The sequence below is a fragment of the Podarcis liolepis genome (genome assembly GCF_965112155.1).
Source record: "Podarcis liolepis genome assembly, chromosome: 3".
Lineage (NCBI taxonomy): Eukaryota > Metazoa > Chordata > Lepidosauria > Squamata > Lacertidae > Podarcis > Podarcis liolepis.
The window spans coordinates 42986921-43005800 of NC_139557.1; the positions used below are offsets into that span (position 1 = coordinate 42986921).

The following is an 18880-nucleotide window of genomic DNA, read 5'->3' on the forward strand; positions in this document are numbered from 1 at the left end:
TGCAGGAGGGGGATAAAGGTGGGAAAGTATAGTGACAAAGGGGGAGATTGCTGTGAGGGAAATCAGAAAGTAGGTTTGGAGCAAGATTGCAAATGGAGTACCTTTGTTCTGAATACTGTTGTTACATTTTTATTTCAGCAAACTGAGGGAAAATAAGAAAACAGCAGAGCTGATTAAAACTGCCAATCTTCTGTTCAATTCTTTTGAGCCTTACTATATGTGGGATTACATTGCCCGTTGGTTTGAAGAATGTTGTAGGTAAGTTATATTTCACTGAAGATGTTTTGTGTACTGTTGTGTCCTGGTAGAGGAGCACAATTGAGTTGATACACTTACGTTTTTTTAAAAAAACCTATATACTGTGCTTCTAAGTTGTCAAAGTATGCTGTATAGATCTTTTAGAAAGAGGAATCTCTCTATAGGTAGATTGTTACTTTACTCTTTGTGTCAGTTTCCATGTGCATGTGTCTCGTGTTATGATTCAGTGCCTGGTGACTTGCAGCTGAATGTGTGAACTGATTCCGTTGCAAATCATTACTTCGAGGATATTTGCGGTGCTACATATCTGTCTGTGGTTATTAATCTATCTGATGGATGTAGAACCTGTGGCCCTCCAGATTTCGCTAGACTACAACTCCCATAATCTCTGACCATTGGCCAGGCTGGCTGAAGCTAATGGGAGTTGTAGTTTGACAACTTCAGCAGGGCCAAATATCCTGCTAACATTACTAGTTACACAGCCACACTGCTACCAATGAATAAATTATGCTTTGAATTCATAGGAGGACACTGCATGCCCGACTACAGACTGTGCCTGGAGGTGGTAGTGAACCTGCTGAACTCCCCCTTACCAATTTCTGCCTGCTAGTTGATTTTTTGTTGGATATAGTATCTTTGGTAAGATTTCTACTGCTCGCAACTTGGTTCTCCTCCCACTACTCTGTGGTTTTCTAAGCTAGGTAACCCTCCATGTGGCATGAAAGAGGTCTTTAATCCAGCAAAGTGGGCAGGCATTGCTTCAAAAGTGATATGATAGGGGCTGGGTGGGGAACCTGGGGGCCAAATGCAGCCCTCTGGTCCTTTCTGTCTGGCTCGTCCAACTCTCCCCAGGCCAAGGCCCTTCCTTGCTTGTTTTTGCATGGTTGAAATGTGTCTTCACCTCCGATGACCCTTGCTTGTCTCTAGATGGACGATAGACAGGGATATCTTGGTGTGTATAGAAACTAGCTAACCTTGCAGAGCTAAAACTCTTCTACATTGCTCTTTCCACTTTTCCGTCTGGCCTCGACCCCCTCACAGTCACGTGGCCCCTGGAAGACTCCCCTGAGGGGAAGACATTCCCCTTGCAGTAGGGTCTTAATTTTAAGAATGAGATTTTATCACACAGAGATCATTCTTCTGTTTATTATTTGATTGTGGGCTCAGCCTCACTTCTTTCTCTTGCATCCCTCCTCCTTTGTCTATTACTATGCTAATTGACAGCAGGATATGTGGCGCTGTGATTTCGTTAAACTTGTTAGATAGCAGTTGTTTTTTATGCATGCCGCAATCATATTTCTCTATCAACATTGTATATCTTAATGAAGGCTCTTAGAAATGTTTTGGGTTTTTTGCCTCCTGTTATCTCTCCTTTGTCTTCAAACTCTTTGCTTTCTCATTTCAAAGCCTACTAGAAGTATGAGAGTGCTTTGTCAGGTATGACATTCAGACTGTTTTCCTCTTTTGATTAAAAGTGATCCGTTTACATGTTTCTGACAGTATATATTTTGGTAATATTAAATGTGAAAGAATCGTGAATATTTGATTGCCCTCTGTGGATTTGTTATCAGTTTGTAGTTTTAGAGTGTTTTCAAACAACCGTTTTTTTACACAATAAATGCACATTTGTTTCTCGCTTTCATCAGATACACCGAGTTGTGCTTCTTTTGGGAGTTTTATCACATTTTCCAAGCCCGCAAATCACTACAGCTTAATGCAGTTCTCCCGGAAAATGCTTTCTTTGCTGTTATAACAACTGTGTCAAATGTAGATTAAACAGCAGGGAGAATAACCATCCTTCCTGAATTATTTTAAAGACTGTGCTGCTTACTCTTCTGTGCTTGTACATACATGCAACCTGTTCATTTATAAATACACATAAGTAGGCATGCTTAGGGGTGTCAACTTGAATAAAAAAGGGGGGGCAGATATGCCCCGCCCCACATAATTGATCACATGACATGGTGCATGCACACCATTTGAATGGCAATGCCCATCAACTTGGGTGGGGCTCAGCCCCTTCAAATATTTTAGGGGGAGCCAAAGCCTCCCTGGCCCCTAAGAGTTGGCTTCTATGCACATGATAGATAGATACACAGATATACACAGGTCTCTATTCAGCAAATAGCAGCAGAGGTTCTCTAAACATCCCCATAAAACCCATCTTCCCACAGCATGACTCTCCCCTGCATATTGTGACTGAATTTGTTAAGTGAGCAAGATTTAATATTATAAATTCATATATATAACATGAGTGATACCCAGTGTTGTGCCAAGCTAGTTTCCCCTTCCTTTCCTCCCTTTAGCAGCACTCCATGCTCCCCCTGCCATCTGATCCAAGATGTCTCCCACCCCTCAAAAGCAGATTGGGAGGCTGTAGGGAGAGGGAGGGGAAGCCCCTGTTGCACCACTGGCAGTGCTCCCTGCTAGTGGACAAACAGAATTAGTTGCTGCTTTTTAACCAAGTCTTCGTTTCCTTTCTTTTTTCAAATTTCGTAAAAATAGAACTATTGAAACTTGTAGCTAAAGTCCATAGAAAGGATAAATTACAGAAGCCATTGATACCAGTTCTAATTGTATTTTGTTGCTAGGAGACCTATATTGAAATACAAACGGAACATCTGCCTCAGCTGCTACTCAGGATGATCTCTGCCTTGACGAGCCACCTGCAGACTTTGCACTTGTCTGAGCTAGCGGATTCCTTGAAACTCTGCTCAAAGATTCTTAGCAAAGTTCAGCCTCCACTGTTGTCCGCTGGTACTGACGGTGCCTTGCAGTTTCCGAGCAGGCACAGCATCGTCAAAGAATGGGAAGAAAGAAAGGTAATACAGAAAATATTCTTCTTGTTTCGTTTTTAAAAATAAACAGCTCCAACTTTTGAAACGGTTGCTATAAGCTTAGCTCCCATTCTGTTGCTTTAAAACCTGTGGCCTACTTCAAGAATGGACTGGCAGCTACATATGCACCTTGCGGGCTTTATATTAGAAAAAAGGTAGCTTCGTGTGCCATGTGCACCAGGAACACAGAAAGGCTTAAGAAGTTAGAAATATGCATGCATATTTTTGTTTGTTTGTTTCCCCGGAAGTGTAAAAGACCTGATTCATAAGTTCAGAGGCTCTGCTCTGTGTGCACCTGCCAAGTGAAGTGAGACAAGTGGCTACTAGGAACGGGGCCTTCTCGGTGGTGGCACCTTGGCTGTAGGAAACTCTCCCAGAGAGGCCTGCCTGCCACCTGTATGGAATCCCATCAAATTTGGTGAGGATCCCTTAAGTGGTGGTGGCAAAAAATCAATGTGGGTTGTGGAGACTGGTTTTCTGAACTCACCTGCTCTTAAACTATAAACAAAAGACAAATGCAGTGAGATGTGCGGCTGGTGAAAATGAGAGAACAACATTTGCTAACACACAAAATGACACGGTTTGCTTTCCCCCTCTGATTTTATTCAGCTCTTGCTCCTTCCTTACTCTTGTCTCAATTAGATGCCACCAGTTTCTGCAGAGAACCCAAACGATGTGTTTGAAGATGGTGAAAATCCTCCAAGCAGCCGGTCCTCCGAAAGTGGCTTTACCGAGTTTGTGCAGTATCAGGCAGATACGACTGATGACATTGACAGGATGCTGAGTGGGGGTTCTGGAACAACTGGCCTCCCCATTATAGGCAGCACTTCTTCAGAGACTGAGACAGTTTCCACTCTGGGTTCTGAGGAAACAATTGTTCAACCGTCTTCCAAGATGGCCCAGGGGACAGGATCTCGAAGTGGGAAGACAACAACAGTTCAGAAGACTGCAATGCAGTGCTGTTTGGAGTATGTCCAGCAGTTTTTAACCAGATTTATCAACCTGTACATCATTCCAAGCAACTCCTTGTCTCGGCCTTTAGCAGCTGAGCTTCAGGAGGACCTCGTCAGGGGGAAAGGAGAGGCTGCACAGTGTACCAGAGAGTCACAAGGGGATGCAGCTAAAGGGAAAAGGACCACTAAGAAGACATCGCCAAAAGAATACCTCTCTGCCTTCATTGCTGCATGTCAGCTCTTCCTTGAGTGCTCAAGTTTTCCAGTTTACATTGCAGAGGGAAACCACACATCAGAAATACATGCTGAGCAGACAGATATTGGTGAGTAATTTCCTACATTCTAATCTCCTCCCCATTAAAACTTCCTTTCAGGTTTGATCTTTCACTTTTTGTAAAACCAGTTTTGTTTCTCTTTCTCTCATTGTGCACAAACGCAGTTCTCCTATTCTTTATTATTATTATTTTTTAAAGAAATGTTTCCTAGTAAAAAAAGGGCTTAATGGGATGTATACTGGGTTTTGATTTGGGTAATTGTTGGAATGGATTTGCTTCAGACTTTGAAACCAATCCTTCTTAATTCCTATCAGTATGTATGTTTGGGATACATCAGATGTAAATTGATGCACTTCCAGTGTATTTTTGGTGTAGGTTATTCTTACACTTCACATCTGCTGTGTGATATGGTTGCTTGCAGTTAATAAGCTCCTGTATTGAGTACCTAATACATATGAAAACTTCACAGCTTTGTTGATGCATACAAAGTATCTCATCTTTCAAAAGAAGGTTGGGGGGCCAGTAGTAGTAGTATTCTGTGTCAGTTAGTCTCAAAGAACAGGCATTCATTTCCTCTGGGGCTTCTGAAGCTTTGTTTTCTGAAATCCAAAGTCTCATATGGAAGCATTGAAACTGCCTTACCCCCCAGGTCAGATTATTTGTCAATCAATCCCTGTGCTGTCTGCTCACACTGGCACTGGCTCTGCAGGGTCTCAGGTGTAGCTGGGCCTTTCCCACCTCCTGGCCCTATTAGCTAGAGATGTTGGGGGTTGAGCCTGAGAAGCTTCTTCATGTGCAGTGTAAGGTTCTGAGCTTCTGTTCCCCAAGACCTCATCCCAAGGGGCCCACTGTGAAGCACTTTTGTACAATCCGTGTGAGGTTACTGACACCCCCCCACAGCCAACCTGAAGTTTACGTAGTTGAAATAATAGCCATATAATTAAAGTAGCTCCATTCCAGTTACAGTGATGGTGTGCAGTTGCTACTCCATCTTTCATAAGTGCTTAACTACCCAACTATTAGAGTTTTGCTTTATTATTCTACTCCCTCCAGATGTTGTTGGACTACAACTCCCATCACCCCCAACCATTGACCTTGCTGGCTGAGGTTGATGGGAGTTGTAGCCCAGCAAAATCTGGAGGATGTGACATTGGCTATTCCTACTATATCTTGCCACCTTTTGTTGTTCAGTTTCATGTCAGGTGTTTTTGGGTTTTTTTAGCACAGATTATAGTTGTCATGCCTAAGGACCTATATATATGTTGCATATAGATAAAGAAGCAGGAATAGAAGGGATGATTGTGGAAAGCAGCTAATTCATGGTTGGAGGGCAATTAATTCATTTAAGCTTGGGAATTCTGATGCCCATGAACCTCCAAACTCTGCTTTCAGTGGAGTCTGCAGATCAGCAGGCACGTTCAGATCTGATATCTCTATTGAAATAAATGGAACAGTCCATGCGTTGCACACAATAAACCTTTGAAATCAATGGACTTAAACAAGTCATGTCTTCTGATTCAGTCAGTCTGCTTGAGTATTACTTAGTTGGATACAACCCCATGTGTGCAAATCAGGCGTACATCTTAGTTCTAGGATGGGGACCATATTTGTATTACTGCTTCCCTTCATTCCTTTTATCATTTTTAGACGGCAGTTAATCTCTCATTCCTCCTGTTCAACATTATCTGTGTGATATGGTTGCTTGTCATGATCCCTTGAGATCCATTACAAATTTAGATGGGGGCCGTGATCCATTTCAGTATGCCCAAGTGCCTACTGCATATACGCATCAGGATTTTTAAAAATTAAAATATCAAAAAGCAGCCTCTCCATACTACATCTGAAACTGCTTTTGAACACTGGTTTTCAAAAGCAGCCTACCTGTTTGGGGTAGCACAGGGCTGGTCTGCTGTTTGAAGATAGGCCATCAAAAGCCCAGCTTGACATGCAGAGTAAACTGCGGTACATTTCTGCAAAGTCTTCTATTTTCACCCATTCTACTTTTCCCATTAGAGTTTAACCTATTTGAAGAAGCTGATGGTGGTACAGTAGATATGCAAGATGGAGGGGTGGTGGGTGGGAATAAATATAATTTTCCAATATAAGAGGAACTGCTTTTTTTTAATAGAAGCCCTTTCCTTTCAGATTGTGAAGAAGAGCAGCCCCCCTTGTGGCTCCAGACTCTTATGGGTGCTTGCAGACAAGCCAGTGATTTCAGCATCCAAGGTGTCACTATTTCTTTAATAATGGACTTAGTGGGATTGACTCAGTCCGTTGCTTTTGTCACTGGAGAAAATCTGAATAGTGTGGAAGCGCCACAACCTCTGAGTCCAAACCAAGGAAGAGTGGCTGTTGTGATCAGACCTCCTCTCACTCAAGGCAACCTCCGATACATGGCTGAAAAGACAGATTTTTTCAAGGTACAGTAAAACAGTCATACAGCTTCCGTAATGATAAAAATGTGCCAGGCCGAAGAACCTCTGCAACATTTATTTTCACTTTCTACAAAGCCTGATTAGTTCTTAGGTGGTGGTTTAAAGCAAGTTCTAACTGGGAAAGTAAGCCAGCTGCATAACCTATGGTTTGAAGTATGTCTTGTTCAGAAACTTTGAATTTTTTTAAAAAATTGTATTTAGACAAGGTTATGTCCTTAAATTCTATTGATTTTTGGCAGGACTTATGCAGAAGCTTGTCAAGTGGGGCACAGCTACTATGCTAGCATCCCAGCAGGTGGGTTGTTGTTGCATATTTGTGAGGCAGCAGGGAGGGTGGCATGGTGCAAACACACCAGCGAGCCAGTCTGGTGCTCCTGCCAATGTGTTAGCACCACACTGACCTCCCTAATACCTCACCCTTCCACCTTCCAGCAGTGATCTGCCTACTGGGAAACTAGCACAGCAGTTCTGTCCACCTGGTGACCCACTTCTGAACTTCAGAGGTACTTAATTTCTAAGTACTGCACCCAAACTTTGCACCTTACGAGACTGTTATCACTGCTTTGGGTTAAATGAAACTTAATACATTGCTCTGAAGCTGATTACTCACTACACTACTTGTTAAGCATTTTACCAACAATCCTGACAAGAGCATAAGAACAGCCTGCTGAATCAGGCCAATGGTCCATTTCGTCCAGCATCCTGTTTTCACAGTGGCCCTATGGAAGCCTGCCAGCAGGACATGAGCGCAGCAGCACCCTGTTGTTCCACCCCCACCCCTGTCAAAGTCCACTGCACAGCACTTTCCCAGTGTCTGACAGCCAGCTAGTTATGGGGCGCTTGGGAAACCCAGCACAAGGGGCTTTGCTGCTGCTGTGGCACCAAGCGGTTTGCAATGAAACTGCTGCTAAAACAGATGTTGTTATTGCATTTTACAGAAATTTCTTTCTGGGCCTTATAAAGGCTTGGACCTCAAAACTCATGGGTGGACCTCTGCTTGAACAGTGAGGCTTTTTCATGCTAACCTCCCCGCGCAACCCCCTGAAAACCACTTTTGAGGGACAGAGGACCCTGTGGAAGAATATAGGATGTGTTGGGGTGGAAGCAAGAGGATAGACTTGGCAGAAATCGGGGGAAACCTTGTAAAAGCAGAAGTGCCTTCTCATTGTAGAGGAGCACCTACATCACATTTGGATCTCAGTGTTTTTCTACATCAGCTGGGCTACATCTAGGCATCTCCCCCCAGCTGTTCACTCTGATAAGACAGCTATAACTGTGTCTGTGTGTATTTCTCCTGTGTTCCTTTCCAAAGCATGTGGCATTAACACTATGGGACCAGCTGGGTGATGGAACTCCTCAACATCACCAGAAGAGTGTGGAGCTTTTTTTCCAGTTGCACAATCTAGTTCCGTCATCTAGCATTTGCGAGGATGTTATCAGTCAACAGTTGACCCACAGAGACAAGGTAAATATTGGCTCACATGTATTATGCTCTTTTGAGGTGTGCTAAATTTGGGAATTGAGGCAGTGAAACTATTTTAGAATCCTATATTATCATTGCAGATTATGCAGGTAAAATGCAAGACATGGGAGCCTCACGGTGGTGTTGGTGAGGAACAGTGCAATTCTTATGCAGGCAACCTTCCTTCCTAACAGTAGTGTCTTAATTAAAAATAATAATAAAATAAATAAATAAAATAGTTCCTTCTTTCCAGTGTGGTTCTTTGCAACCAGGCTTGCTCTTCCTCTAATTTTGTTCAGGTACTGTCTTTAGTCCAGCTTTTTGGATGGCACTAAATAAATAACAAGCTTCATACTGCTCTGCCCTCTTATTTCTGCTTTCCTATTCTGATACTGTATTGAGGGAAAGGTACAAAAAGGAAAATTGTGAACCAAAAGCTAGCTTGTGATTTCATTTATGATTTAACCGCAGCAATCACTTGATTATACGGTTTCCATGTGTTCCGACTTGGCCCTGATTTAGATTGCCACTTCCCTCCATACTTCCTCCAGTGAATTGTTTAACCATGTTATCTGTCTGTTTATTCTGCAGAAAATCAGGACAGAAGCTCATGCCAAGTTTGCAGTGCTATGGCACCTCACCAGAGACCTCCATATTAACAAGTCCTCATCGTATGGTCGCTCATTTGACAGGTTGGTTGGATTCAAAGATAGTGCAAAAATATTCAGAGTTTAATTGTCTCTACCCAGGAAGAGCCATGTCGCTTTCTGACCTGGAAGGCAGCTCCTCTCCCAATTCCAAATGGAAAGATAGCCCAGGGAGACCTCTGTCATCTCTTAGACCTTTGCAGAGTCCTCCCATTATGCAGTAGATGAAGTGTCTGTCAAGTTGTTCAGCCAGGTTTCCCCAGCTGAAGAAACTACCGGCTGATGCCCATAGTTACAACCATTGTGGTTTTTATTTGGATTTTTTTTTCCATCCTCAGGTCCTTGTTTATCATGTTGGACAGCCTGAACAGTTTGGATGGTTCTACCTGGTCAGTCGGTCAAGCCTGGTTAAATCAAGTTCTCCAACGTCACGACATTGCAAGAGTCCTTGAACCTTTGCTTCTCTTGCTTCTCCACCCAAAAACTCAGCGCATTTCTGTCCAGAGAGTGCAGGCTGAATGTTACTGGAATAAACCATCTTGTTATCCTGAGGATGAAAATGAAAATAATTTTATGCAGAAATTTAACTGTGGTGATTGTAAGTACTGTGTTTAAAAACCCTAATTTCACCTATCTGCCTTACTAATATGCCTTTACAATACTCCATAATACAGACAATGACCATTTTGTGCACGTTCAAGGCGGGCTTACATACGCTCCCCCGTCTCGTGCGATGACCCAGAACGCAACCCCCAAGCATATCGGGGGTTGCCTGCAATTCCATGTCATATCACAAATGGAATATATCCATGAATTAGTAGCTGGGCCAATGCTGTGCATGCCATTACTGATCCTGGAGAGGATGGCGTGGAGTCTAGAATGGTATGAAAGGAAAATGGAGTGCTCTGGTAGTATTCTGTCCTGATACCATTTTCTTGAAGCATCTCAATTTAGACATCATACAGTGGTACTCATGGAACTTTGAAGTGTCAGGCATAGCCCTACTGGCTTTAGCCCAAACGTAGCAGAGTTTTCCTGCACAGCGAGGAAGCTAGTTGCGGCGGTAATGACTAGTCAGCTAGACTCAGAATAACTATTTACAGGATTTATTAAAAGGAAAAATAAAACCAGCAGAGTTTCTGCATACAAATAAAAGCAAAATAAATCCTCTCTTTCTTTCTCTCTCTCTCGTAACCATACACAGCACTTCTAACTCCTAACACACCTCAACACCAAACTGAGCTAACAATCCCTTGATAACAGAGTTGAGTGCTGGTCGTTAACCAATCAGAGTGAGTAGTTTCTAGGTCAAGCAGACCTGGGCTTTCTGCCAAGAGTAAATTGACACCAGCTTGAGTTAATTGGTGAAGCTAGAATCTGCAAGTTTCCCACGAGAACCAATTAACAGAAACTGAACACCCCCTCACAGATTCTGCTGAACAATTAACTCCAAATACACCTATGTAGGAGATTATTTTTCCAGCAAACCTAAACCCTTGCACATTCGCTTGTTCTTTATCTTTGCCAATGGTTTAGTTAATACATCTGCTACATTTTCTTCACTTGATACATAAGTACAGGTGATTACATTGTCTTGTACACAGCAACGTACATTTTGGTATTTTACAGAGATATGTTTGGAACGCGATTTGAAACCCTCTGTTTTACTTAAGGTTATACAAGCTTGATTATCAATGTAAACTTGTACTGGTTCTCCACAATTTACATTTAAATCTGCCATCAAATGCTTGAAATAAATCACCTCGTTGCACAATTCACTCAATGCGGCATACTCTGATTCTGTTGATGACACACTTACAACGTCTTGCTTGCGTGACCGCCAGCTGATTAAAGCTCCACCGACCATTATGACTAGTCCTGTGACAGATTTTCTATCTGGCAAATTTCCCCAGTCACTATCACAGTAGCAACTCAACATTTCATCCTCTGAAGAATTTAATTGTAACATATAGCCAATTGTCTGTTTGAGGTATCTCAGAACTTGTTTTACCCCTTTCCAGGCATTTAGTGTGGGTTTTGAGACCAATCTACTTAATATGCCTACTGCATAGCTAATATCAGGTCTGGACCACTGTGCTAGATACAATAAACTTCCAATTACAGAATGATATACATCAGGATGTTCAAATTCAGGACTCTCATCTATATGAAGTGTTTTTATGAAACCTGGATCCATAGGCACTGCTGCCCCTTTGCAATCCTGCATCCTGTATGTAGTCAGTAGTTGTTTAACTTTGTTCTGCTGACTAATTAGGCAGCTGCCATCTTGGGCCCAGCACACTTCCAACCCTAGATATGTCCTAACCGGGCCTAAGTCCTTCACTTTGAACTTACTGGACAATTGCTTGGCAAACCTTTTAGTTTGTTTATCTGTTTTACAGGCATACAATACATCATCTACATAAATCAGACAAAACTCTTGATCACTGCCTGTACCACGTACATAAACACAATTGTCAGCTGTACTCTGCTTGAAACCAAATGACACTAAGGCCTCATGGAAACATTTGTTCCAAGATCTTGCAGCCTGTTTGAGACCGTATAGAGCTTTGTTTAATTTCAACACTCTATTGGAACCTGTCTCATAACCAGGCGGTTCAGCTAGATACAGGTCTTCTGATATTGATGCATGTAAATATGCAGTCTGGATATCAAAATGGTTTAACAGGAGTTTTCTCTTTGCTCCAAGCGTTAAAATCAGCCTTACACTGTCCCCCTTAGCAGTAGGGGAAAAAGTCTCGTCATAATCTTTTCCAGGCCTCTGAGAGTATCCTTGAGCAACTAAACGAGCTTTGTATTTGTACTCTCCTGTCACCAGAGGTTTAAGTTTGTACACCCACCTGCAGCCTACAATCTTTGCCCCCTCAGGCGCTGCTACTGGTGTAAAAACCTTGTGCTCATTCAGAGAGGACATCTCTTCCTCCATTGCCTGTTTCCAGCGCTCTGCCTCCTCTTTTGGTAACTTTAACACCTCCTGAAAACTCTTGGGCTCTGCAATTACACTAAACACATTTGCAGTATCAGGAGAAAAACGCACCGGAGGCACTCCTTTGTTATGTCTTTTAGATCTTCTGGGAGAAAATTTTTCTTCTGACCCACTTTCCTCCTCAGAACTACGACCTCTCTTTTGTTGCTTAGCAACTGGTCTCTGGCTAATTTCACTTTCTTGAGAGCTCTTATCTGAACTTTCCTCCCCCTCAGACTCTGATTCTCTGTGTCTACTTTCAGAGTCATAAAGCTCCTGGGAAGGTTCAAACCAAACCTCAGTATTGGCATGTAGTCTCTCCCAGCCACTATGTTCACAAAAACTGGCATTCCTGGAGATCACAATGCCATTTGTCCCTTCAGCAAAGCGGAAACCTTTTCCCAGCTCCTGGTAACCCACAAACACTAACTGTTTGGTCTTAGGATCTCCCTTCTTTCTCATTTGTTTTGGAATTAATACCCAGGCTTTTGATCCAAACACATGCAAATGGTCAATTTTAGGTTTTTTCTGAAACAATTTAAAGTACGGGGTTGTACCTATTGTTTGGTGAAAGAGCCTATTTTGGAGATAACACGCGGTGAGCATGCTCTCCCCCCAATAAGACATGGGTAAATCAGCATCATCAAGCATGGCAAACATCATATCTTGTAAAGATCTGTTTTTTCGCTCTGCAACGCCATTCTCCTCTGGGGAAAAAACGTTCGTTTTTCTATGCCCAATGCCACGCTTTTGTAACCAATCTTTAAAGGCATTTGACATAAATTCGCCACCTCTGTCTGTCTGAATCCTTTTGAGTTTAATGGACAGAAATCTTTCCACAGATGCCACCCAGCCTTTAAACTTAGTGAACACGTCACCCTTATTTTTCATGGGAAAAACCCAAGAATAACGCGTGGCGTCATCCACAATTGTTAGTGAAAAGCGCGATCCACCCCTGCTTACAGCAAATGGACCAATTACGTCCATGTGAACCAGCTGTAGCGGTGACTCACTAACTCTGTCACTTCTGGGGTAAGAGACTCTGTGGGTTTTAACCTTTTTACACACATTACAATCAAGGTACTTGTTACAACTCTTTAAATTACCCCCATCAGCCAATTCAGACATTTTTAGTACACTTTTCCAGCAAGCATGCCCCATTTTCCTATGCAATAAGTGCACACAGTTGTCATGTATAGCTTTGTTATTCACTGCAGGCTGAGATTTACTGACTACTGCTGCAACTTGAGATCCTGCTTTAAGCCAAAACAAGCCTCCCTCTGACTTAGCAGTGCCTAAAATCTCACCAGCCTTCTTAATAATGCAACTGTCTCCTTCAAAATACACTTTAAACCCAGCTTTCAGCAAACAATCTACAGACATCAGATTGCTCCTTAATGACGGCACACAAAGTACATTTTGCAGGCATTCATGAAGACAAGGAACAAAAACTGCACCCCCCGAAATCACTTCGGAAGTACTTCCGTCTGCTAGAGCCACCTGGCTGCGCTGTGCTGAGTTCTTGGAAACAAATAATTCATCTGAATTCACGATGTGGCGAGACGCTCCAGAATCGACCACCCAGACAGCTTGTTTCTCATCAGCAATCTTGACCTCGCCGGTCACCAGCTGAGCCGACTGTTTTTGTTTGAAGAATTTCTTTTTACGCTGCTGCTGCTGCTGATCTCGTCTCTGCTCCTGCACCGGCAACTGAGACTTGACCAACTCCGGACATTGTCGTTTTAGATGTGCTGAAGACCCACATCGGAAACAACGCCTAACAGCAAATGCTGACTCCTCACCAGTACGCTGCTCTTGCTTCACCTCTGGCACGGCATGAGAACTCCTTCCAAACCGCCCACCAGTAGAAGCCTCTGCAGCCAACGACCTTTCTTGCCTCTTCTGCCATTCTTCAATCAAACGCCCAGTAACGTAACTGACTGATAAATCACGCTCCTGTATGCCTTCTAGAGACAAAACTAAATTATCCCAGCTTTCCGGGAGAGAACTCAAAATAATAGCCACCTTCTCCTGCTGGTCTAATGCACAGTCTCTTTCCTGTAGCGCAGTAAACTTTAACTGTAAACTGTGTAGGTGTTCCTGCATTGTAACCCCAGGCTGTAACATTGCCTTGTACAATGCCTTGCGAATGAACAGCTTGGAAACCGCTGTCTCACGCACATGGAGTTCTTTAAGTGCTTGCCACACACCTCTAGCTGTCTTGATTCCCCTCACATACGGCAACTGGGAATCTTCCAGCCCCAAGACAATTGTGGCCCTTGCTCTTTGGTCTTTATCGAGGTCTTCATCATCAGGCTTCGTAGGAAACTTACTCACCACTTGCCAGAGACGATCCCTCTGCAGCACTGCCTGCATGCGTTCCGACCACAGCAAGTAATTGGAGTCATTCAGACGCTCAAAAGCCATCTGAACTGGTTGTGAGGCCATCTTGAGAGCGATGTCCCTGGAACCCGGAACCAGCTACTCACGACCACCGAGAGAGAAAACAGGAACCACAGCACCCAGCACTCACACGCTGCAGCTGTTGTCCTTGTGTCCGCTGCGTCACCAGCTCACCACAGTCAGGAACCAGCCAGAGAACAACAACTTCTGGAACTACTGGAACCAACACCGTTGATGCTGACACCACCACAACTCAGGCTGGCAGCACAATGCCCATAACCTCATGGAACTTTGAAGTGTCAGGCATAGCCCTACTGGCTTTAGCCCAAACGTAGCAGAGTTTTCCTGCACAGCGAGGAAGCTAGTTGCGGCGGTAATGACTAGTCAGCTAGACTCAGAATAACTATTTACAGGATTTATTAAAAGGAAAAATAAAACCAGCAGAGTTTCTGCATACAAATAAAAGCAAAATAAATCCTCTCTTTCTTTCTCTCTCTCTCGTAACCATACACAGCACTTCTAACTCCTAACACACCTCAACACCAAACTGAGCTAACAATCCCTTGATAACAGAGTTGAGTGCTGGTCGTTAACCAATCAGAGTGAGTAGTTTCTAGGTCAAGCAGACCTGGGCTTTCTGCCAAGAGTAAATTGACACCAGCTTGAGTTAATTGGTGAAGCTAGAATCTGCAAGTTTCCCACGAGAACCAATTAACAGAAACTGAACAGGTACCTCGGGTTACATACGCTTCAGGTTACAGACTCCGCTAACCCAGAAATAGTACCTCAGGTTAAGAACTTTGCTTCAGAATGAGAACAGAAATTGTGCTCCAGCGGCGCGGCAGCAGCAGGAGGCCCCCATTAGCTAAAGTGGTGCTTCAGGTTAAGAACAGTTTCAGGTTAAGAACGGACCTCCGGAACGAATTAAGTACTTAACCCGAGGTACCACTGTATTGGTAACAATGCCACAAACTGAAGCAGATACTGTCTTTGCTAAACATTATTTCTTTCCTATTTTGTGGACTGTCATCTAGTCTAAGAGTCTTAACTTATTATTAGATTTATTGATAAGCTTGTTTATCAAGAGGAATTTAGTCCAAGTATATAAGTTATGAACTGGGAAGTTATTCAGTTACATTTATGATAGATTATTGATGATCTGGTCATCAGGTTATAATTTCTGTGTTTTACTAAACCAACCCTTTAAAAATTAATTCTGGTATGGATTGTTTTCTGTTTATTACTCATCCACAATGCACTACTGCACAATGTAATTTATTCTCTAACTTAATGTGGAATTCTTGACATGCCAAATGAGGACCTAATTAAACCGTAAACCAAGCACAATGTTTTTATATTCCCCCCCCATACTTTATCTTCTGCTTTTTTGATCAATTACTGATGTCAAAGTCCAATAGCAACATTTAATCAGAGGTCAAATGCTTTGCTTTGCAGATTTAGAACATTTTTAAAAATACGCATTGAGTGCCTTTTGTACTTCTGTTAGTAATTGCTCATATTTGCAACACAGATGGGCCCTGATCCAGAGCTCTCTTGGGTCTGTAAACCCATCTACAGAGCATTTAGAGTTAACTGAGGGATAGCTACCTAAATGTAATTTATACAGCCTCTGAATAGGACTCTTGTATATTAACTTGTAAACGATCAGAGTGGACTGTCTGTAAAGCTGCTTTAGCAAGGAAGGAATGTTACATGATTTAGGGAACTAATTGTTCAGTGTCTGTAGAAAAACATCACATCTGAATTCCCTTTTTCTTTTAAGCATTTGCCCACATGCCGGTAAGTCAGGAACAAGACATTACTGCTAAAGAGAACAATGAAAAGCAACTTGCCATGGATGAAATGGAGAACTTCAGTCTTACAGTCAACCCATTAAGTGACAGGATCTCCCTACTGAGTACCAGCAGTGAAACTCTTCCTATGGTTGCATCTGATTTTGATCTTCCCGACCATCAGATAGAAATAATGCAGAGTTCTGACTCTGGCTGTTCCCAGTCATCTGCTGGGGATAACCTAAGCTTCGAGGCAGAAGCTGAAAGCCTGATGGCAACAGACAGTTCTCAGCATTTGAGGGGAGATTCGCCGGATGAAATTGTCCAGCAGGTGGTCACTGACTTGATATGCAAGGTTGTCAGTGGGCTTGGAGAAGATACCGAACCAGGTAAGCATTACCTGTATTCAGAAGATGCCTCCACTAAGCTAAATGCTTTGGATCCCTCCGAAGAGGCTGCTAAAACTGAAGACCCAAACATTCAAGACAGCCAGAGCAGTTTGCTTAGCAATGACAGTTCTCAATTGCTATCTGCCTCGACCGAGACGGGACTGGACAGCATTTCCAATGAAATCTCCAGAAACAATTCCTCTCCTTGCATCTCAGTAAGCGAGCAGAGCCTCTGTGACCCGATTTCCGCATCAGCGGAAACCAAGTCTAGGCAGAGAAGTCACAGCAGCATCCAGTTCAGCTTTAAAGGGAAATTCCCTGAAAAAACATCGGAGAAAGAAACCATCGTGAAAGAGTCTGGTAAGCAGCCGGGAGCAAAGCCCAAAGTCAAAATAGCCAAGAGGAAAGACGACGAGAAGAAGAAGGCGCAAGCTGAGAAGCTTAAACAAACCAGCGTTTTCTTCACCGATGGGCTCGACTTGGAAAATTGGTACAGCTGCGGAGAGGGAGAGATCTCGGAAATCGAGAGTGACGCAGGGTCACCAGGAATGCGAAAGTCGCCCCACTTTAATATCCATCCTTTATACCAGCATGTGCTGTTGTACCTTCAGGTGTATGACTCCTCAAGGACTCTCTATGCTTTCTCTGCCATTAAAGCCATCTTGAAAACAAACCCTTCTGCTTTTGTGAATGCCATCTCCACCACCAGCGTCAACAATGCCTATACCCCACAGCTGTCCTTACTTCAGAATCTTTTGGCCAGACATCGCATATCGGTTATGGGCAAAGACTTCTACAGCCATATCCCAGTGGACTCGAACCATAATTTCCGTAGCTCCATGTACATAGAGATCCTCATTTCTCTGTGCTTGTACTACATGCGGAGCCACTATCCAACCCACGTGAAAGTCTCCCCGCAAGACCTGATAGGGAACCGCAACATGCAGATGATGAGCATTGAGATTTTGACCCTTCTCTTCGCCGAGCTGGCCAAAGTGGTGGAGAGTTCCACGAAGGGCTTTCCCAGCTTCATCTCGGACATGCTGTCCAAATGCAAGGTGCAGAAAGTGGTTCTGCACTGTTTGCTCTCCTCCATCTTCAGCGCCCAGAAGTGGCACAGCGAGAAGGTCGCTGGGAAAAATATGGTGGCCATTGAGGAAGGCTACTCTGAAGACAGCCTCATCAATTTCTCCGAGGACGAGCTTGACAACGGCAGCACCCTGCAGTCGCAGCTCTTGAAAGTCCTCCAGCGGCTCATTGTCCTGGAGCACAGAGTGATGACTGTGCCCGAGGAGAACGAGGCGGGCTTTGACTTTGTCGTGACGGACTTGGAGCACATCAACCCCCAGCAGCCAATGACTTCCCTTCAGTATTTGCACTCTCAGCCAATCACCTCCCAAGGCATGTTTCTCTGTGCCGTGATAAGAGCGTTGCACCAGCACTGTGCCTGTAAAATGCATCCCCAGTGGATAGGACTCATTACTGCTTCCCTGCCTTACATGGGGAAGGTGCTCCAAAGAGTGGTGGTTTCTGTGACCCTCCAGCTTTGCCGGAACCTGGACAACCTGATTCAGCAGTACAGATACGAAACAGGACTATCCAGCAGCAGGCATGTGTCTCTCTTTCTCTTGGCAGTTTTTTTTAAATGCTTAATTTGTTCCGTTCAAAATTGCAACAAATTCAATGTTATGTTTTAGGCCCCTTTGGATGGCATCAGTTACTCCACCAGATATGATGCTCACTCTGCTGGAGGGCATTACAACGGTCATTCACTATTGCTTGTTGGATCCAACTGCACAGTATCATCAGGTAAGCATGTTCAAGGGTTTGACCGTGTCTTTGTCTATGCATGTGTTTTAACTGTAACATTTATTTTTGTCATTTGAGAGGGAGGAAACCATTATTGAATTGACCATACCTCTAAATCAGGGTTTCCCAAACCTGGGTCTCCAGCTGTTTTTGGACTACAGTTCCTATCATTCCTGACCACTGCTAGCTAGGGATGATGGGAGTTGTAGTCCAAAACCAACTGGAAACCTAAGTTTAGGAAACCCTGCTATAGATCCTTTGCTTATGAGAACAGTTTAGGAGCCCATAATTTGCTGTGTTCTGTAGTGGCACCCAGTAAGTCTGTACATTGCATGGTTTCCTTACAACTCATGTGCATTGGGTTGGTTTAACAGCAGTGCAAATTCTGGGTACAGACCTTAGGGCCAGCCCAAGACACTTGCTTCTTGATGTAGAGCAGGACATGGCGCCGACCTGAGGATGAGGAATATAGTACCCATGGTTGTCAAGTTATTTTGGCACCTGAGGCTGAAAGTGACACAGGCATCTCTCCATCCCTGGAAATAAAAACACTTTAATAATAAATGAAATGAATGACAATTTGCTACCCCTTTTTGATGTGCAGATGCTTAATGATAGGGTCGGCCCTAATAT

The 18880-nt window shown here is 43.5% G+C and overlaps 1 protein-coding gene across 9 annotated transcripts in view; it reads left to right on the forward strand.

Annotated features, from left to right (window-relative positions):
* DOP1A (DOP1 leucine zipper like protein A) overlaps positions 1-18880 on the forward strand; it is a 65083-nt gene that overhangs the window by 28832 nt on the left and 17371 nt on the right. For 6 of the 9 annotated variants that reach the window (XM_083497444.1, XM_083497445.1, XM_083497443.1 and 3 more), the window contains 11 exons: positions 139-258; positions 783-897; positions 1666-1695; positions 2850-3080; positions 3738-4371; positions 6469-6743; positions 8071-8223; positions 8812-8912; positions 9206-9465; positions 16040-18047; positions 18136-18247. In XM_083497444.1, coding sequence (XP_083353570.1) covers positions 139-258; positions 783-897; positions 1666-1695; positions 2850-3080; positions 3738-4371; positions 6469-6743; positions 8071-8223; positions 8812-8912; positions 9206-9465; positions 16040-18047; positions 18136-18247 — 4039 coding nt within the window. The remainder of the gene's footprint in view (positions 1-138; positions 259-782; positions 898-1665; positions 1696-2849; positions 3081-3737; positions 4372-6468; positions 6744-8070; positions 8224-8811; positions 8913-9205; positions 9466-16039; positions 18048-18135; positions 18248-18880) is intronic. The other 3 variants (XM_083497449.1, XM_083497448.1, XM_083497451.1) reach the window with 1 other exon arrangement.